The sequence below is a fragment of the Pelodiscus sinensis genome, chromosome 5 (genome assembly GCF_049634645.1).
Source record: "Pelodiscus sinensis isolate JC-2024 chromosome 5, ASM4963464v1, whole genome shotgun sequence".
NCBI classification, from domain to species: Eukaryota; Metazoa; Chordata; order Testudines; family Trionychidae; genus Pelodiscus; species Pelodiscus sinensis.
In genome coordinates, this window is record NC_134715.1 from 8,469,572 (window position 1) to 8,488,166 (window position 18,595).

General features: G+C 49.6%; 1 protein-coding gene across 4 annotated transcripts in view; it reads left to right on the forward strand.

Moving 5' to 3' along the window:
• Positions 1–18,595, forward strand: part of SEPTIN11 (septin 11) — a 121,887-nt gene that overhangs the window by 70,062 nt on the left and 33,230 nt on the right. For all 4 annotated transcript variants that reach the window (XM_075929448.1, XM_075929447.1, XM_075929446.1 and 1 more), the window contains exons 3-5: positions 8,131–8,326; positions 11,333–11,519; positions 14,664–14,825. In XM_075929448.1, coding sequence (XP_075785563.1) covers positions 8,160–8,326; positions 11,333–11,519; positions 14,664–14,825 — 516 coding nt within the window. In that variant the 5' untranslated portion in view covers positions 8,131–8,159. The remainder of the gene's footprint in view (positions 1–8,130; positions 8,327–11,332; positions 11,520–14,663; positions 14,826–18,595) is intronic.

Here is an 18,595-nt window from a genome sequence, read left to right on the forward strand (position 1 = left end):
TTTAAAAAAAAAATTGTTTGGTGTTCCTCAGTCTTAAAAAGTTTAAGAAACTCTGCCCTATTCCATCACGCTGGCAATGCCAGGGCTTTCATGGTGGGTGTCAAGGAGAATCAGACTTGCCACCTTTTCAGTGTTGTATTTACTCTGAGCACTGTGCGTATGGCAGCTGTGTTCACTTTCCTTAGTCTGTTCCTCCCAGGTATTGAGAGTGAAATCCCAAATTCTATTATCCAGGAGAGAGACATCTTAGAGTTGGAAACACTCTCCCCTCCCCGCAGTGATTAGTAGTTTCGAATTACACCAGATTAAAAAAAAATTATATAACTCAACTGTCAAATCAGTTGTAACATCTTGGTTGTCCTCAAGATCTTGTCATCGCAAATGTCTCAAACACTGAATGCACTTCTGTGGGCAAACAAAACGCTTCTCTTGGCAGAGCATTGCATGAACTATTTCCATTGCTCATCTGTCAAAGCAAAACGTCTTTTCTTTTCTGATTCAGGATGTTAGGTTTATTCTTTTTTTTCAATGCATTGACTGGGGTTTTCATGGCATGTTTAGAATACTCTCCACAGTGCAGTCTCAGCTGTCAGAAATGCACATCTGGCTAACCCGACTAGACTCCCCTCACTGCATTCGGTCGTCAGGAGTTAGACAGGAGAGATGAGCGTGGAGAAATACGACCACAGCAAACAGCCATCACGTGAGCCAGTTGCAGCATGAAGCTGTTTAAAATTCAGCAGGGAGCTTCCCCATTAGCAAGCAAGTGGCTGATTAAAATGGCATCAATTGGTTGCTTTTTTTTTTCCTCCTGTGGTCAACATGCCTCCCATGACTCAGTTTGTCTTTAACGGAGCAACTCGCTTCCCGCTTTTTCTTTTTCAAAATGTGCTAGTCGACTTTTGTTAAGCTCCACGTAGAAATTTCACGCCCGCAATTGCTGCTTTTGTCCAAAGGAAGGAAGGGAGGGGGGAAAAAAGTGGAATCTCAATTTGCTTCTGCGTGGTGACGTAACACGTCTGTGGTGTGTGTTGCCCAAGTGCCTCTGAGCCACAGAGAACAGCCTGCAGTGAGGGGAATGTTTGCTTTAGCAGCTCGCCACGCCAGAGGTTTACAATAGATCTGTTTAATAATAGTAATTGCATGCACAGTCCATTCCTCATGGGGACCACAGCGGTCTGTGGCTACGAAAGAGAGACAGATTTTTAAAAGCATTATTGGTTTGCTGGGGTCCCAAGCTGCTCCCGGTGTAGAGACAGTACTGCTTGCCAGCTGTAGCAATCTGAGAGACTGGCAACCAAAATCAAGCAGGGTGCGAAGCAAAAGGCAAAGCTGTATGGCTCTGAGAATGAACCGATTTTCCGGCTCCCTATGGATCTTGCAATTTTCCAGGCTAGGAGTGCCTTGAAAACCAGCATTTCTCCTAGGGATGTTAGATAGTGATTAATTGAATAGTCGTGTAACCGCACAATGTATTATCGGTTACACGACTATTCAACAGTCCCCCGGGGTGGGGCCAGCAGGCAGTGCGCTCCCAGCCCCCCTCTTGGGGAGCTGCTCACTCCCGCTGCCCTAGGCTGCTGCCTCTGATACAGAGGCAGTCGTGCACGGCACCACCAGCCTCTGTCCTAGGGTGTCTGAGCTTCCTGCAGACAGGATCTGCACCGGCATCCCACAGAGCAGCCTCTGTCCGTGGCAGCCTCCCCTGCCTCCGCACCTCGCTGCTGCCTCTGACTGGAGGGGGGGTGGGCAGCGACTTGTGTGAGCTAATATGTGCAGGAAGCTGGCTTGCAAGCTGGCTTATTGCGTATCCAGCTCCTGCCTGCCTGCTTCACTTTATAAGGTGCTGCTTCTATATCCAAGGTAGGAGCGCTAGGGCGGGGACTGAGGCAGACAGCTCCGTGGAGGGATGCAGAATACATGGAGTACATAAGATTAACCAATAAGCCTAGGATGGCATCCCTAATTTCTAGCCTGGATTAAAGCGATCACTGATCCTGCTAGCCGTGGGCTTTTAGACGCTGGTCCAGATTTAAATATTGAGAGTTTTAAGCCTGCAAGTTTCCTTTCCTTATCTGAATAGCTTTGCAAACACCGAGACTTTATTCCTATATCCTGTGAGTCAATGCAAGAAAACCAGGAATTGTGGCATTATTCCAGTGAGAAAATAATAGAACTTAAATTACTAGGTGTAGGTATCTTGGGCTCCCTTGATGGAAGGAAGTCTATGGCTAGGGGCAAATGGTTCTGCTAGAAAGCTGAGCGTGCTCAAAGTAGGGATGTTAAATATCGGTTAATTGAATAGTTAATTAACCTCATAAATGCGTATCAATTACTCAAGTATTTTATAGTTCCTGGGGGTGGGGCCGGCCCTGCTCCCAAGGAGCCCCTGGCCACTGCGTGCTGCTGCCTCTATATCTGAGGCAACAGTGTGGGGTGCCAGGCAGGAGTTGGTCCATGAGGGGAGCCAGTTTAAAAACCAGTCCCCCTAGAGGACCTTGCCTCGGATACGGGGTGGCAGCAGCCCCTGTCTGGGGAAGGAGTCTGAGCTCCTGGACCCAGCATGAGCCAGAACTGAGCCAGGCTGCCTCCCTGCCTGACTCCTAACAACACTTTAGAGCAGGAGCAGGTCCTGGACCCATTGCAAGCCAGGACCCATTGCATAGCTGCTGGCCAGCCTGCTAAAAAATGTACTGGCTAGGGCAGGGGGAAATGCATGAAGTCTACAGCAATGACCTATAAGCATTTGCTGATTGGTTAATCCACTACGCCAGTGGTCCCCAACCTTTAGAGGCTGCCGGGCGCCAGGGGGCGTGGCCGTTAGCCTGCCGGGCGCCAGAGGGCGGGGACACATGCACGCCGCCCCGCCCCCCCATAGCCGCGTGCTTGGGGGCGGGGCCACCCCATAGCCACGTGCTCGGGGGTGGGGCCTCCCGCAAGCGCCGCGCTCCCGGGGCCGGCACCCCCCCCCCCCTTGCAAGCGCCGCGCTCCCGGGGCTGGCGCTCCTCCCAAGCGCCAGGGGCCAGCGCCCCTGCAAGCGCCGCGCGCCCGGGGCCGGCGTCCCCCCGCCCCCTGCAAGCGCCGCGCGCCCGGGGCCGGCGCGCCCCCCTCCTGCAAGCGCCGCGCACCGGGGGCGCGAGCGGCCAATTCGCGGCGCTCCCGGAGCCGACGCTTACCGTGCGCCCGGGCCGGCTCCGGCACCGTGTATGCACCACGTGCCCGGGGCCAGGCCAGCCCCGAGCACTTGGCGGGTGCACACAAATGGCACCGTGTTGGGGACCACGGCACTACGCTAGTACATCCCTAGCTCAAATCAGCCCTGTTAGGTTGGAATGAAACCCAGCTTATACAAGGTCCAGCAGCATGGTGTGATTCCAGCCTGGAACAGCTCTGCAATTGGGGACCCATCCTTAGAGCACAGTGATTGTCGTCTGGACGTACCCCTGGGACATAGTGTGAGTGTCGGTGCAACATGCACGGCTGTTGTGGTTGCCAACATTTCTTTCCATAGTCCAGGCAAACTGAGGCAAGGATCGCTTGAAATAAGAGGACACCGTGTTACTAAATGAGAAAGGAGAGTACCATCGCAAATAAGAGGTCCTTACTGTAAAAACAGGCAGATTGTCTTTGGTTATTAAATGCAAACAGCGATCACAGAAGTGTGAATCTTTGCTGCTGGGCTCTCTTACGAGGAGTTCTCATATTACCACCTTCATTTTCATGAGGACACCATTCCTTTGTACTGCCTTCCATCAAGGTATCTTCGTGGTGACCCGAAGACAAATTGGGCTCCCCAAACCCTTTTTGCTAGTTGTTTTCTCTGACAACATACGCTCGATGTGCAGCGGCAGTCAAAAAAGCAAACCGAATATTGGGAATCATTAAAAGGATAGAGAATCAGACAGAAAATATCTTATCGCCTCTATATAATTCCATGGTACGCCCACACCTTGAATACTGCATGCAGATGTGGTCACTTCATCTCGGAAAAAGATATCTCAGCATTGGAAAATATTGCCAGTGGGCGGGGGGCTGTTCCAGCCCCCACTGGTTTGACTGTTGGTGCTTACCAGTTAACCGTTCACATCCCTACCCTGGCATGCTGTGAAATAACTAGTGCAGTGGTCACAAGAATGAAAGTTAAGCATTTGAGAGAAGAGATTTATAGTCATCTTTTTACATTCTTGGTTTCCGTGATTTATAGCTTCTAGTTTAGTTTTATCAATACTGACTTACTGTTAAGTTCCAGGGCTAACGTTTTGTTTAAAGGAATTCTTTGATAACGAATGTGTGAGTGCTCATAATGAGCAAGCTTCGAAGCTCTCAGCAAAACCGGAGAAGACCAGACAAGCAGAAAAACAGTTTCAAGAACTAAACTCAAAAAGAAACCTTCCATCTTTCTATGCACATCAGGCTTGGAAGGATTCAGATTTCACTGAACACATGCAAACTGGTGAAAAAATATTTCTATCAGTGACCATTAAAATTTACATGTAGGTAAAGTAAGAAAAATGCTGCTTGAGAACTTAGTTTGATTTGATATTTATTTTGTATATTTTGATGGGATGTGGTTGGTTTGTGTGCTAATGGTTATAAACAGGGCTTGCCAAGCGGCTGTTCCTCGGGCAAGTAGATTACGCTAATTGTCAAGCCCTGGTTATAAAGATCTAATTTTTTTAATCCTAACATCTCTGGCTGTTAAATCATTGTTGTACGACCCTCCCCTTAACTTTGGCAACTGTGACTATTAAAATAACTGTTTAAATAAAAGTATATTAACTTTCAGAATTATAAAACAATAAATCAAATTCTGACCAGACTAATCATAAATTGGATAAAACCTCACAAGCCCCATTTTTAGTATTTATAATCCTTTGCCTTTAAATTACCTTGAAAAATTAATTTGCTTTTCTTATGTGTCTATATGGTAGTTTTCTTGTGAAGGCCTCAATCGTGCAGTTAAATCTACATCCAGACCCTGAACCTACACAAAGCCCCATCAGCTTCAAACAACATAATTACTGATCTCCGTGGATTTCAGTATGAATGCAGGGGATTGCGTGCTTTGATTTCCACAACCGGGAATAGACCAGTCATGTATATATCCCCCTCCCCCCCGCACTGTATACCATCTAGTGTGGTATGATGAGAGAGACTTAGAGTTTGTAGATTTAAACAAACCCTTCAATTTACTAATCTTATTTTAAAAGAAATTCATTTACCAGTGGTGAATTTCAAATCAATAAAACTGAAATAATTTAAAAAGTTTGTTACATGTTCAGGTATTTTTACACTTTTGCCTTTCAAACTGGACAATGAAAATTAAGTCTATTAATTTGTATGGATTGTTTCATTATTGGGTTTATGACACTATGGTGATTTAGTCTGAAAAATACTGCAAGGGGACTGAATTTATTATATGTTTGTCTTATGCGACATCTTCCACTTGAATTTAACATTTAAAAAAAAAGTGTATAAATCTGAGTTGGGAAGGTTCCTTTGCCTTATTTCTTTAAAAGAAAAATGCGAAACTAGTATCAGGCTCAGGGTTTTAAGAGGGAATTTAAGCACAGTTCTTTCTCAAGATAACGTTCTAAATGCTTTCACATTCTTTTGAATGCCAAAGTTGTGTACGAGTTGTGAGTATTTGGGATGTGCACATTCTGAATACAGTCTGAGGAAAGAATTAATTACTTCTTCACGAGCCTGTAGAGAGGATATTACATAATTGGTCCAGCTTAAAAATAATCAGCGAGGGCAGAAGAATGCACAAAAGAAAAGGGTACTCAGGAAAGTAGGACTTGCTATGTTTACATCTTGTGCCTAGCAGGCCTAATTACCTTCCTCTATTGCTGGCAGATTCCTGCTCCTTCAGCGGAAAGTGACCTTTGCTTTCCCTCATCTGGAGAACTCATCTGCTCCGTTGATCAATGCTGCATGTTTCAGCACGTGCAGTAACCCTTTCTGTCCTACCCAGCCTACCAGACTTCTGATCTTTCCTCCTCTAAGTACGCCTCCTCCAGGAGGGCTACAAGCCCCAGTTAGCTCTCTCTCCCCACCCCAAGGCTATGTCTAGGCTGCAAGCCTCTTTCGAAAGAGGCTTTTTCGAAAGATACTTTCGAAAAAGCCTCTTTCGAAAAAGAGCGTCTAGACTGCAAGCGGAAATTTCGAAAAAGCAAGCCGCTTTTTCGAAAGAAAGCAGCGAGTGAATCTGGATGCTCTCTTTCTAAAAAGCCCTGTTGGCATTCAAGAACGCCTTTTTTCGAAAGAGCACTTTCAAAAAAAGGTGTTCTTCCTCGTGAAATGAGGTTTACCGCCGTCGAAAGAAAAGCCGCGTTCTTTCAATTTAATTTCGAAAGAACGCGGCTGTAGTCTAGATGCAGGTGAAGTTTTTTCGAAAAAAGGCTACTTTTTTCGAAAAAAACCCTGAGTCTGGACACAGCCCAAGAGAGGAGGTAACAAAATTGTTGTCGGAATATATATTTATTAGCCCTCTGACCCTCCCCAAAATGATGTGCTTCATGCTGCTGGTATCAGTGGTATCCCATCCAGTGTCTGTACATGGTTCATAACTGTAAATGTGACCCAGTGGTAGGTAGGTGTGTGCCCTGGGACTGATCCATGCTGTACGGGAATCGGTTACGGTTCTCAGCTACATAGCCTGGCTCAGGCCGCAGAAATTCATCCTCCTAGATCTACCTGATGTCTGCCATACTGGCGGCCCTCACATAGTCGAAGCCGAGCTTCCTTTGCTCAGAAGTTCTATGTAGACTGGAGTTGCCAACTGTGGTCAGACGTATTCCTGGAGGTTTCACCACGTGAAAGATTAACTGTTAATTTCCAGAGACTCCAGGGCAATCCTGGAGCGTTGACAACCTTAAGATAGTCCTATGATGTGTATATTGTACAGGTCCCCCTCAGTGCCCGACCTGAAGTCTGTTACAATCCCGTAAATGAGTCACAGCTCAAGCTGTTGCAGCGCTTGCTTTTAGCTCTGAAAGTCCTCCGTTCAATCTGAGAGAGCTGGCCAAGATGGCAGCCATCTTAGAAGGTGTGTAGGCCTGTAGAGCGTATCTCACTGTCGGAAAACCAGCCATTCTGATTTTGGTGCTACAGAAGTAACAGTGACTCGCTCGCGCTCTCTGTGAAGAGCACTTGGGACAGAATGGGAGGGGGCGGAGTGATCGTTGGCTCTAATGCTGTGGTCACCAACCAGTAGATCGTGAGCTACTGGTAGATCTCAGGGGCTCTAAGAGTAGCTCTTGAGCCCTCTCTGAACTGCGTGCCTGCGCAGTACATTTACATTAGATTTCCTCATTTGAGGAGCAGCTACTCACTGAGCAACAACACAGGTGAGTAGCTGCGAGGAATGGTGGGAGCTGGGAGGCCGGGAGGGCTGAAACACCCCAGCAAGCTGACTGTGGCTTTGTGAAAGAGGCTGCCCCGCGCTCCAGCTGATCGGTGGCTTCTCCTCTGCACCTGCCCACATGGAGCTTGGTGCACCCAGGCTGAGCGCCATGGCCAGCTGGCCGGGCAGCCGCTTCTCTTCCCTCCAGCCCAGCTGCCCTGCGCTCAGCCCAGGGAGGCTGCGTCTAGCTCCAGCTGTGCTGGAGCAAGCTTCCCAGGCTGAGCGCAGGATCACAGATGCCCATCTGATGGACTGTATACGACTAGCAATCTCAGACTACAACCCAGACTTCAAGACACTGGCAGATACTGTTCAGTCACAGGTGTCACACTGAGACTTTGTTATTGGAAAAAAAACTATATAATTATCAATACTTGATTTTAGATTTACAAAATAGCAGAGAACAAAATGTATAATTGTAAATGCTTCATTTGACATTTAAATAGCATGAATTAAAAACAGACCATTTATTTCATAACTATAAACGTGATTTTAATTTTATATATTGCATAATTTAAAAATAAACTGTTTAACAGTGTATAAGGGCTGGGGATAGCAAGTGATGGACAGGAGAATAGAGAGGGCGGGGCTTCAAGGAAGGTGTGGGGTTTCAAGAAAGGGGCGGGGCAGTAGATCTTCGCCTGTTCTGAAACTTAAAAAGTGATCTTGGGTGTAAAAAGGTTGGAGACCACTGCTCTAACGCATCCTCTTGTCTGCTCAGGTGAAACCGGCATTGGCAAGTCAACGTTAATGGACACTCTGTTTAACACAAAGTTTGAAAGTGACCCGGCCACCCACAATGAGCCTGGCGTGAGGTTGAAAGCAAGAAGCTATGAACTGCAGGAGAGCAACGTTCGTCTGAAGCTGACTATTGTTGACACGGTTGGATTTGGAGATCAGATTAATAAAGATGACAGGTAAAGTTGGTTTTGCATAGGAAAAGGATTAATTCATCTTGAAGAGGGAAGGGCTTGGCCCTACTATGGGAATGATATCTAGTATCCAGTGCCCTTGAGGCCTGCAGCGTCAAAAACCCGGTGCTGTAGTTATAGTTGGGTTTAGTGGTACGGGACAGGGACTCCACAGAACCAGGATTATTTCTGCATTTGCCACAGACCCGTGTGACCTTACACGAGTCCTTTGCTCTCTGTGGGTCTACACAGCAAAGAAAAACACATGGCTGGCCCATGCCAACCGACTCAGGCTTGCAGGGCTGTTTAATTACTGAGTAGACTTCTGGACGTGGGCTGGAGTCTAGGCTGTGGGAGCAATGAAACAGCCCCATGACTCCACGTTGGCTGGCACAGGTGTCTAGTTGCTGTGTAGACCTCCCCTAAGCGTCTGTCTCCTCCCACCCCTTGTCAGTTTAGAATGCAAGCTCTTCAGGGCGGAGACTATATTTTCTTAAGTGCAGGTGCAATGCTGGAGTATAAGGAAGTGCCGATTCCGATTGGGGGCCTCTACGCACTGCTGTAATCGAAATAATAATGCAGAATAAAGCAGTGCATGGTGGAGATTTATTGTGCCAAGCAAAAGTTGAATTGCTTCTGAACCTCGGTTCGAGGAAGGAGCTCAATCAACTGTGCAGCTGAGTGTAAATGAATTTGATCTAAACTGCATAGGATGGTAATTTGTATTAAATAATATTGCTTCATTTAGAATTTAGAAAGCACTGGTTAGTCCTCCACTAGAGAATCCACGCCAGAGGCTAGCAGGTAGCTATTATCGCTCTTTGCTGAAGGGGAAAAAATTGACACGGCGAGTGAAGTGACTTGCCGACAGGTCGTTCAAGTCGGTGACGGAGCTGGCATGGGCGGTAGGGGAAGGCTCAGCTAGGAAAGGCAAGCCCCCCGCCTCGCCCCGCCCTTTCTGCCAGAGGCTCCACCCATCTGCCTGAGACCCCACCCCTTCAGCCACCTCTCCCTGGGCCCAGAGCCGGGCCCCGCCCTGAAGCCAGATTCTTGCTGGCCAGCTGGAGGGCCAGGAGTGCTGTGCTGCAGTTTTGGGAAGGCAATACCTTCCCTTGCCTGCATTACCTGCCACCCATGAAAGCTGGGACTCACATTTTGGCCGTTCTGACTCGGTGCCCATTCCTTCAGATCTCAGCATGAGAGCGCTCCCTGATTACACTCTGCTGGCAGCAATGGGATGGGGATGGGTTTTAGTGTGGATGCAGATTTTCTCTTTGTAGAGAAGAAATAAACATTCTGTTCCATGCACGTTCCAACACACTGCAGAGATGACTGGTTTTTAGAATTTCTAGGCAGCCCAACTGTGCCGCCCAAATAGACAGACATTCGTACACTTAAACACGCTTCTGCCTTCTGCTGGGATCCCTTTGCCCCTGCAAAGTCACCCTCGGTATTTTACGATCGTGAGGCTTGTCTTAATCATTTCTGTCCCTCGATGGAAAACGTCCCTCTAGAGCCACGGGACTGGTTGGTTAGTTGTGTTTTTGAAAAGCCACTGCCTTTTTTAAAAACATCCCTGTTGGCTGCAATTGCACCAAAATGCCGTGTGTGTGCGTGGTGTGTACTATCTTCGCTTCGTTCCTTCTGCTCAGTGGCTGCTGTTAACCCACACACTGTGTGCTTTCCTGCCAAGGAGAAGTGACACGTGTGGCGTGTGCCGACCGAAGGCAGCTCTGTGCTTTGAGCGCTGCCATATGCGCTCAAACTGGAAGGCAGGCAAGGCAGAGAAGGAGCAGGTGTTCACTATGGGGACATGGGCGACTTGTTACTGCTGGGTCACTTTGCATTTGATCATTCAACAGCCAGCTGGAGTAAATGGCATTTACTGGAGTCTCTCAGACTTCGCTCTCCTGAGCTCCTGGAGAGGGGCAGCCAGGGCGTGAGGGGGGATGGGAAAGCTGTTGTTCTGTCTCTGCACAATCCAAGACTCGTGACTACAGCAGCCGGCACCACCAGATGATTTTCCAGCCCGTTTTGGTGACCCCTTTGTTCAGTGTCTTTAATTTCAGGCCGCGAGCGGACACCCACAGCCACTTCTACAGTACGCTAGTCTCTGCGGCCTCCTTGGATCGCCTGGCTCAGATCAGACAATGGTGCCCCGGGGATCAGGGGCGGATATAGGGCAGGGCAAGTGGGGCTGTGTGTGGCTAGTTGGCTCGTGAAATTATTCATGTTTTCAGACTAAAGTGGCTAGTTCGGGGTAGCAGTAGCTACTGCTTCAGGACTGGCTGGCCACCACAGATTTACACTGTGTCCAATTGACTGAATGAAGTCAGTTAAACACAGTTTTCTAACCAGGGTAAGAATATGGGTAATTGCTCTCGGAGCATGTCTGGGCAGACCGGAGGGAGACTCCAATGAATGCCTCCCAAGCAGGAGAGGCCCTTGTGTGTCCCATGGGTTGCCAACTTTTGTTGTCTTTACTGGGAACTAGGAATGCTCAGCTCCTCACAGGATCAGTCCCTACCCTGGAAACCAATCAGTAGCAGGTAGTTTGAACAGCACTAACTAAAGCAGGGCCTGTGACTCCCTCCTCTGAAAGCCCAGTCCAGAGCGGACCAGGCTGCATTGACAGCAGCATCTCCAGTACAGCTGTCAAACAAATATGGCTTCTCTGCTCTGCGATCCAAACTCTGGAGAAGCGGGGTTCTCCTGGGTAAGTCTCTCTCCCCAGCCAGGAGAGTGAAACAGCTGGGGTCAGAATGAGTGTGTGTGTGGGGAAGGGGGGGGGGGGGGTTTCTTCATCAACTGTATCTTGATGCAGACAGGCAAGTGGTTTGTGCTGTAGAGTGTCTCGAGGAAATCTGTCCTCTTTCGGGATGATTTGAAAGCCCCAGTTGCCAGCCACTCTGAGCTCTTGTCTGATGCGTTTTCTTCGGGTAGCCCTGGCCTAACGTACCCACAGTCAATGCCCTGATCTGAAAAGACGTTTTTTCTTCCCCACTTTTTCAGCTACAAGCCCATCGTGGAATATATCGACACTCAGTTTGAAGCCTACCTGCAGGAGGAGCTGAAGATCAAGCGCTCGCTGTTTAATTACCACGACACAAGGATTCATGCCTGCCTTTATTTCATCGCACCCACTGGACACTCGCTGAAGTCTCTAGACCTGGTCACCATGAAGAAGCTTGACAGCAAGGTGTGTGCTGCCCATCTCCTGACCCTGGGATGCCCCTCCTGCTGCTGCCACTTAATTGGGCATCCATGCCACGGAACTAGCAAAAGGGGAATGGAAAACACCCGTTTGCTGGGAAGGGACAGGAGTGCAGGGAAGGTTTAAAACAGCTTGTCGGCTTGCTAGGTGGCTAGAGGCAGGTTAGCACCAGTGAATGTCTAACGGCTCACCAGGAACAGGGGTTTGGGCAAAAATCGGTGTCCTTGTTCATCCAAACCGGTCCACCGTGTTCAGGGAGAACATCATCAGCCACGTTGCTCCCGCTAGCCCCAAACGAGCAGCGATCCTGAAGCAGGCAGCTGCGCATGAACCTGCCATCAAGGATGGCCCTCGTTTCATGCTGAGAGCGCTACGTTTTTGGTGTTGCAGGGCGTCAGCTCTGTGTTGCTGCACACGCCCCCTCAATGCTCCTCAAAGGCAAGAGACCATGCTGGCACTGAACGCAGTTAGTTGTTGTGGCTCAGCAGTTCTGCGCTGCAGGCAAAACCAACCGTACTGAAGATACAGCCAAAGGATCTATTTGGGGGCTAGGAGAGAGAGGGCTGATTTAGCCCTTAGATGCGTAAAGAAAAGTTCACATGCCAATTTCTCATGTTCAGGAGCATCTTTTTGTATTGAAAAGGGAGGTAGAAAGCCAAGCCCACTTGAAAGGAAGCTGGTGTGGCTACATAGTTAGTGCCTGCTGCACATCCGCACTGTGATGTGGTCAGCGGCTTGCTTTCTGGTTTGTAATGCGCACAAGGCAGGAAAGCAGGCAGCTGGAGCTCTCCATTTCAGATGCGTAGAGCCACCCATGCCTGTTGAGTAGCATGGGCCCAAGAGCCATGAAGAATTGGTAACAGGTTGCCTGATGGTGGTGATGTGGGTACAGTATGGAGCTGGTTTTTCCTGTGCTTGCAGAGAGTGGCTGAGGATTTGCCTGTATTTGGCACTGATATTGACGTTTTCCCTGGACGGGGATTAGTTGCTGACACAGAGCCATCTGCAGAAGGAAATTAGTTTCTGTAATTTTAAGAGGATTTTCAAGTACTGTATTTAAATTTTCTCCATATAGGTCAAAATTAACATCTTCCTTGCTGTAGCGGTGTTTTATATTGCCACTGGTCAGAACAGAAAGAAGGCTACTCATTAATCGTAGGTAGCACCTAGCGGTGTGGGCATTTCAGAGTGGGTTTAAAAGGCTCTGTGTAGTAAACGCTACATTAACCTATGGCTGGATTGAGCTGGATTGGCCAGACCCTTGAGGGACTATAAGCGTGTTAACACAGCCAGTAATCTAGGGCAAGAGAGCGAGCAAGAAAAGGGTACGTAGAGCATCTTTGTTTGTCACAGCAGAGCGGTGGCCTGCACGTAGCTTCCTGAACACCATGACCCTGTGATCCTCCGAGCTCCACCTAGCTCCATCTGAGGATCTGGCTCTGTGTCGAGTTTGTTTTTATATGTACTTGGAATTTGCCGAGTTAGATGCCACTCCCGGAGGCAATCGGAGAGGGAGCCGTGACGGTCTCTAAGGTGCCACAAGACTCCTGGTTGTTTTTGCAGATAAACACCAACAGATTTATTTGGCAAACGCTTCCGTGGGCGCAAAGACCCATTTTGTCAGATGCACTGGAGTGGAAACTAGAGGCAGCATAGCAGATGGAAAGGAGGGAGTTACCTTGTCAAGTGGAGGACCAATGCTCACTAAGCCAATTCAGTCGGGGTGGGTGTGACCCAACTTTGAATAGGGACTAGGTATGGCTGGCTCACTACAAAAGCCCTTTTTTCCTCTCTTGGTATTCACCCCCCCTCCTCAGCCCCTGGGAGTGGGTCACATCCACCCTGATGGGAATTGACCTGATTGGCACTGGTGCTCCACTTGACAAGGTAACTCCCTCTTTTTCATGTGTCAGGGGATCTCTGCTGCCTCTGTAAGTCCCACTCCCGTGCATCTGACAGAATGGATCTTTGCCCATGGAAGCTTATGCCCAAATAAATGTGTTTGTATCTAAGGTGCTACAGGACTCCTTGTAGTTTTCCCCTAGGCAGTGTGTAGTATAGGGTGTGCAAACTTCATTAGTAGGGAAGAGGTACAAGGTAAAAAAACAGGAAAGAAACAATAAAGGGACAATTCATCCTTGTACCAATCCCTACGCCTTGTTCCTCTGATGTGAACATTTCCTTTTAATAAGAGGCTGTAGATGTTAGGAATGTAAGTGAGTCGTTGTCCAACCGATAAGCTTAGGCTTATCGACAAGTCGAGTCAACTACTTGACTACTCGCATTCCCCTCCCCCCTTTGCTGCCTCTGTATCAGAGGCAGCAGTGTGGCGGGGGGGGATGTGAGGAGGAAGGTTGCCACAAAGCAGCCCCTGTCCATGGGAGTTCCCAGCACCATGCTAGGACAGAGGCTGCTGGACCTGGCATAAGCTGGGATTGAGCAAGCTTGGCTCACGTCGGGTCCAGGAGCAACTCCCACTGCGGCTCTGCATTTTAAATGTGATGAGAGCCGGGTGGGCAGGCGGCCTAGGTACTACTACATTGAAACTGTAGAGCCGCAGCCGGGGTAGCTCCTGGACTCAGCGCAAGCTGGGACTGAGCGCCTTCCTTTATTGACTAATCGTGTAGTCGATACAAATTCTGTCGACTACACGATTAGTGAAATATTTCTTAATATTCCTAGTAGATGTGCCTGAGTGTAAATCTCTAGACTATTTTCTGCAGGTAAACCTTAGAGTATTCAAGCTTTCTGCAGATCTGAAGCGGATGAATGCCTGGATGGTAATGTCCAGTCTGCGTGTCTGCATTTGCATTCCGTCCCAGTTAAAAAAGAAAACCGCAGCTACAAAAGAGGAAATACTGTATTGCCAGATACTACTGGCTTGTTAATGGAGCACTACTCTCCACGTGAAAAGCAATTGGCGCTGTCCTGCCAAAGGCAATGCTACTAGCTTCAACGCCAAAAGAAATCCAATGAGTCGGATGGGCCGACAATTCCTGTTCCAATAGAAAGTTGGTATTGCCTCGCTGTTCCGTGTGCATTGTCCTCCTCTGGTTGAACCTATTGAGGGAGGCGTCCTTTAAGAGGCCACTGGCAAAGTAAAATGACAGCCCTCTCTTTGCCTTGCAGGTCAACATTATCCCTATCATAGCCAAAGCCGATACGATTGCAAAAAACGAGTTACATAAATTCAAGAGTAAAATCATGAGCGAACTGGTCAGCAATGGAGTTCAGATCTATCAGTTCCCAACAGATGAAGAGACGGTGGCGGAGATAAATGCTACGATGAGTGTAAGTCTTGCTTGCCTGGATCCATCAGTGCTTACCCTCAGGGCCGGGAATGCTGCATCCTTTTGCTTTTCTAATTGAAACTCAAATAGGAGCCGGTAAAGAGAGATGGATGGAAACTGCTCTCCACGCCGGTCAGCAGGACTTCGTAGCACAGAATGGGGTGGGGAGAGGAGAGGGAGAGCTGATACATATTTAAAAACCTTGACAGCAAGTCTCTGCTGATCACGTCCTTCCCATATGCTTTCCCCATTGCTAAGTATTCATATCCTGGGAGGGCCGAGTGATGGAGTGATCAAGATTCAGAGCAAGGTCTCCTGTTCCCAGGCCCCCAGAGCTGTTTGTTCCTGGGATTTTGTTCCTGGGGGGAGGGTTAGAATCAGGCGGCTGGTTCTCTGGTGCCGAGGGGAGCAGTCCTGAGTGGTGCGGTGGTTAGAGGGGTGCAGACTGCTGGCAACGGGCCTACGTCAGCACCAAACTGCTCCAGTGGTAGCAAGGAGAGGTGTTAGGGAAAAGAAAATCAGTGCAGACAGGCCTTTGCCCAAGGGTTAGGCAGGGAGACACGAATTGCACCTTGTTTGCAAAAGCAGACAAGGAAACCGAGCCGTTCTGCCTCTCGCTATTATAGTAGCACATTGAGGGCCCCGGCCAAGATCAGGGCCCCATCGTGCTAGGGATGGTGCTTATACATAGTGTTGAATCTATTCCCTACTCTAGTCCAGAGCACCTGGCTTCTAGAGGCTAGGGCCACCCAGAGCTTGGAGTTACTTCCCTGAACATCTAGGCTAAGAGCCATCTCTAGATGGATGTATCCTCCATGAACTTAACCAGTTCTTTGTCTGAACTCAGGTATGCTTTGCTCTCCTTGGAGAGGGCACGGGTTTAATGCTCCCGCACTGTTCTTTCCCCCTGATGCTGCAGGCGGACTGGCTGAGTCGTGTCTGCACCCAGATCTTGTTTGGTCTGTTTTTTTTGGTAGCGAGAACCATTCTTTTGAGGAGAGCCACCGTTTCTGCCGTTCCAACAACTTAGCTCATGGCTGCGGCTTGTGCTGTCTAAGAGCACGTTAGCGGGGCATGTCTCTAGCCACACTACATGCAAGGAAATTACTTCTGTTTTGTTATATTTAAAAAAAATATCTATTGAAGCTTGTGCCTTGAGAATCTCTCTGGAGCCTGCTGCTGTATTAAGAGCACCTTACAAATATTAAGGGCCACGTTGTGTCCCAGGGCCACAAGTTGAACCAGGCCTCCTGTTTCCCAGAAGGCCGTCCTTGCTCTCTGTGGTGCCAGCACTAAACTGCAAGTTGTCCTCTGCGGCTATGTCTATGCTAAATGGAAGATCCACATGGCCGCAATCGATCTTTCAGAATTTGAGTTAGCGAGTCTATTTAAGGCTCACTAAATCAAACTCAGAGGGTGTCCCGGTTGGCGGCCAGTACCTCCTGCTTGTGTCTCACGCTATGGGGACAGCAGATAAACTTGAAACAAGGCACGTCGACTCCAGCTATGTAATGGAGTTGTGTATCTTGATTCGACCTTCTCCTTAGTGCCCAAGGGTCCTTCCTAGAACTCTGATCATACAGTTGCATATTGAAGGGCCTGAGGCTACGTCCGCTCTGCCCTGGGAGCGAGGATCCCAGCACAGTGTAGACAAGCAGGCACTAGGTCTGCTTCAGCTCAGAGGGAGCACAGGCTGTGACTAGGGCTAGGTTAGTATGTAGGGAGCCTGTGTTCCCGGGTGGCTAGGGCTAGGTTAGTATGTAGGGAGCCTGTGTTCCCGGGTGGCTAGGGCTAGCTTAGTGTGTAGGGAGCCTGTGTTCCCGGGTGGCTAGGGCTAGGTTAGTATGTAGGGAGCCTGTGTTCCCGGGTGGCTAGGGCTAGCTTAGTGTGTAGGGAGCCTGTGTTCCCGGGTGGCTAGGGCTAGCTTAGTGTGTAGGGAGCCTGTGTTCCCGGGTGGCTAGGGCTAGCTTAGTGTGTAGGGAGCCTGTGTTCCCGGGTGGCTAGGGCTAGGTTAGTATGTAGGGAGCCTGTGTTCCCGGGTGGCTAGGGCTAGCTTAGTATGTAGGGAGCCTGTGTTCCCGGGTGGCTAGGGCTAGCTTAGTATGTAGGGAGCCTGTGTTCCCGGGTGGCTAGGGCTAGCTTAGTGTGTAGGGAGCCTGTGTTCCCGGGTGGCTAGGGCTAGCTTAGTGTGTAGGGAGCCTGTGTTCCCGGGTGGCTAGGGCTAGGTTAGTATGTAGGGAGCCTGTGTTCCCGGGTGGCTAGGGCTAGCTTAGTGTGTAGGGAGCCTGTGTTCCCGGGTGGCTAGGGCTAGGTTAGTATGTAGGGAGCCTGTGTTCCCGGGTGGCTAGGGCTAGCTTAGTGTGTAGGGAGCCTGTGTTCCCGGGTGGCTAGGGCTAGCTTAGTGTGTAGGGAGCCTGTGTTCCCGGGTGGCTAGGGCTAGCTTAGTGTGTAGGGAGCCTGTGTTCCCGGGTGGCTAGGGCTAGCTTAGTGTGTAGGGAGCCTGTGTTCCCGGGTGGCTAGGGCTAGCTTAGTGTGTAGGGAGCCTGTGTTCCCGGGTGGCTAGCCTGCGCCGCTGCCTACCCTGCTGTTGTCAGTGCTCCTAGCGTATGTGTTTACCCCGGCTTTGAAACACTCGCGGCTGCAGTGTGGATGTAGCCTGTGTGCTTAGCTGCTCTAGGAGAGGAGCAGGGGCTGAGCAGGGTGAAATCTGGCCCTCTCCATGTCGTGGTGGGAGAGCAGGATTCAGAGAGGAAAGGGGGCAAAGTGCCAGCGGGTTTGTGCCTGGCACAGTGCAGAGCTCAGCCCGCATGGCAGCGAGGAAGGGAGGGAGAGGCAGGCGCAGGGGGTGGGCTGGGGAGAAGAAGCACATCCCGCTTCTCTTAACTTGTGCCCCTTTGGAGCGGAGGGGGCAGCTGTTGTTGCTGCAGCTGCTCCATGGCCCCGCAGGGCGGGCTCTTGGCTTGGCTGCCCTGGCTGGGTACTGGCCTCCAGACTTCCTGCTCTGAGCCCTTTCAGAGGACAGGCTGTGGAAATGTGCACGGGCCCAGCTTGCTCTTGGCAGGGGTTTTGCTTCTGAAAACCCATTCGAGCATGCGGGGAATTCCAAGTGCAGCTCTTCCAGCTGCTGGGATGGTCTGAAATCCCCTTTCAGGGCTTTGATCCAGCTGCTCCTGGCTCTCTCCTCCCTTCTCCCCAAGCAGCACGGTGGGGACGTCTCCATCTCTTTTCCCTGCCTTCTCCCCGCTCAGACTCGGGTGTGATCTCTGGTGTTCTCCTTACCGGCTAGCACAACTGGCCGTAGTGGGTCACTAGAGGCAGCGGATTGGGGGTGAGCTGCAAATTCACACTCTTGTGCGGGCACACGCTCACTAGCAGGGAGGAACTGTGAGGAAGGCTGCCCCCTGCTGGTGGTGCAGTTGACTGGACCTGGCGGTGGTCCAGTTCCATACGGCTGTGCAGCCTTGCCCGTGCTTGGAAGATGGAACAGTTACTTCCAGCTAGTGCAAATTGCTGAATTAAAAGGCTTGAGCAACTATTTAATTTTTAACTTGTGTTTTAAATGAGCCCTTCTGAGAAGCACGGTTGTTTTTACTGTGAAATGTTTGATTGTCTTTAATATTCGCATTCATTTTCATTTCGATAGCCTTTGTGCGAAGGGCAGCGGAACCAGGCTATAAACGTTAGTATGGTCGCCCGATAGACACAGAGCGAAAAGAAAATTCATTACTTTCCTATTTGCGGGATTTAATTGCTGTCCCATCTCAAATAATA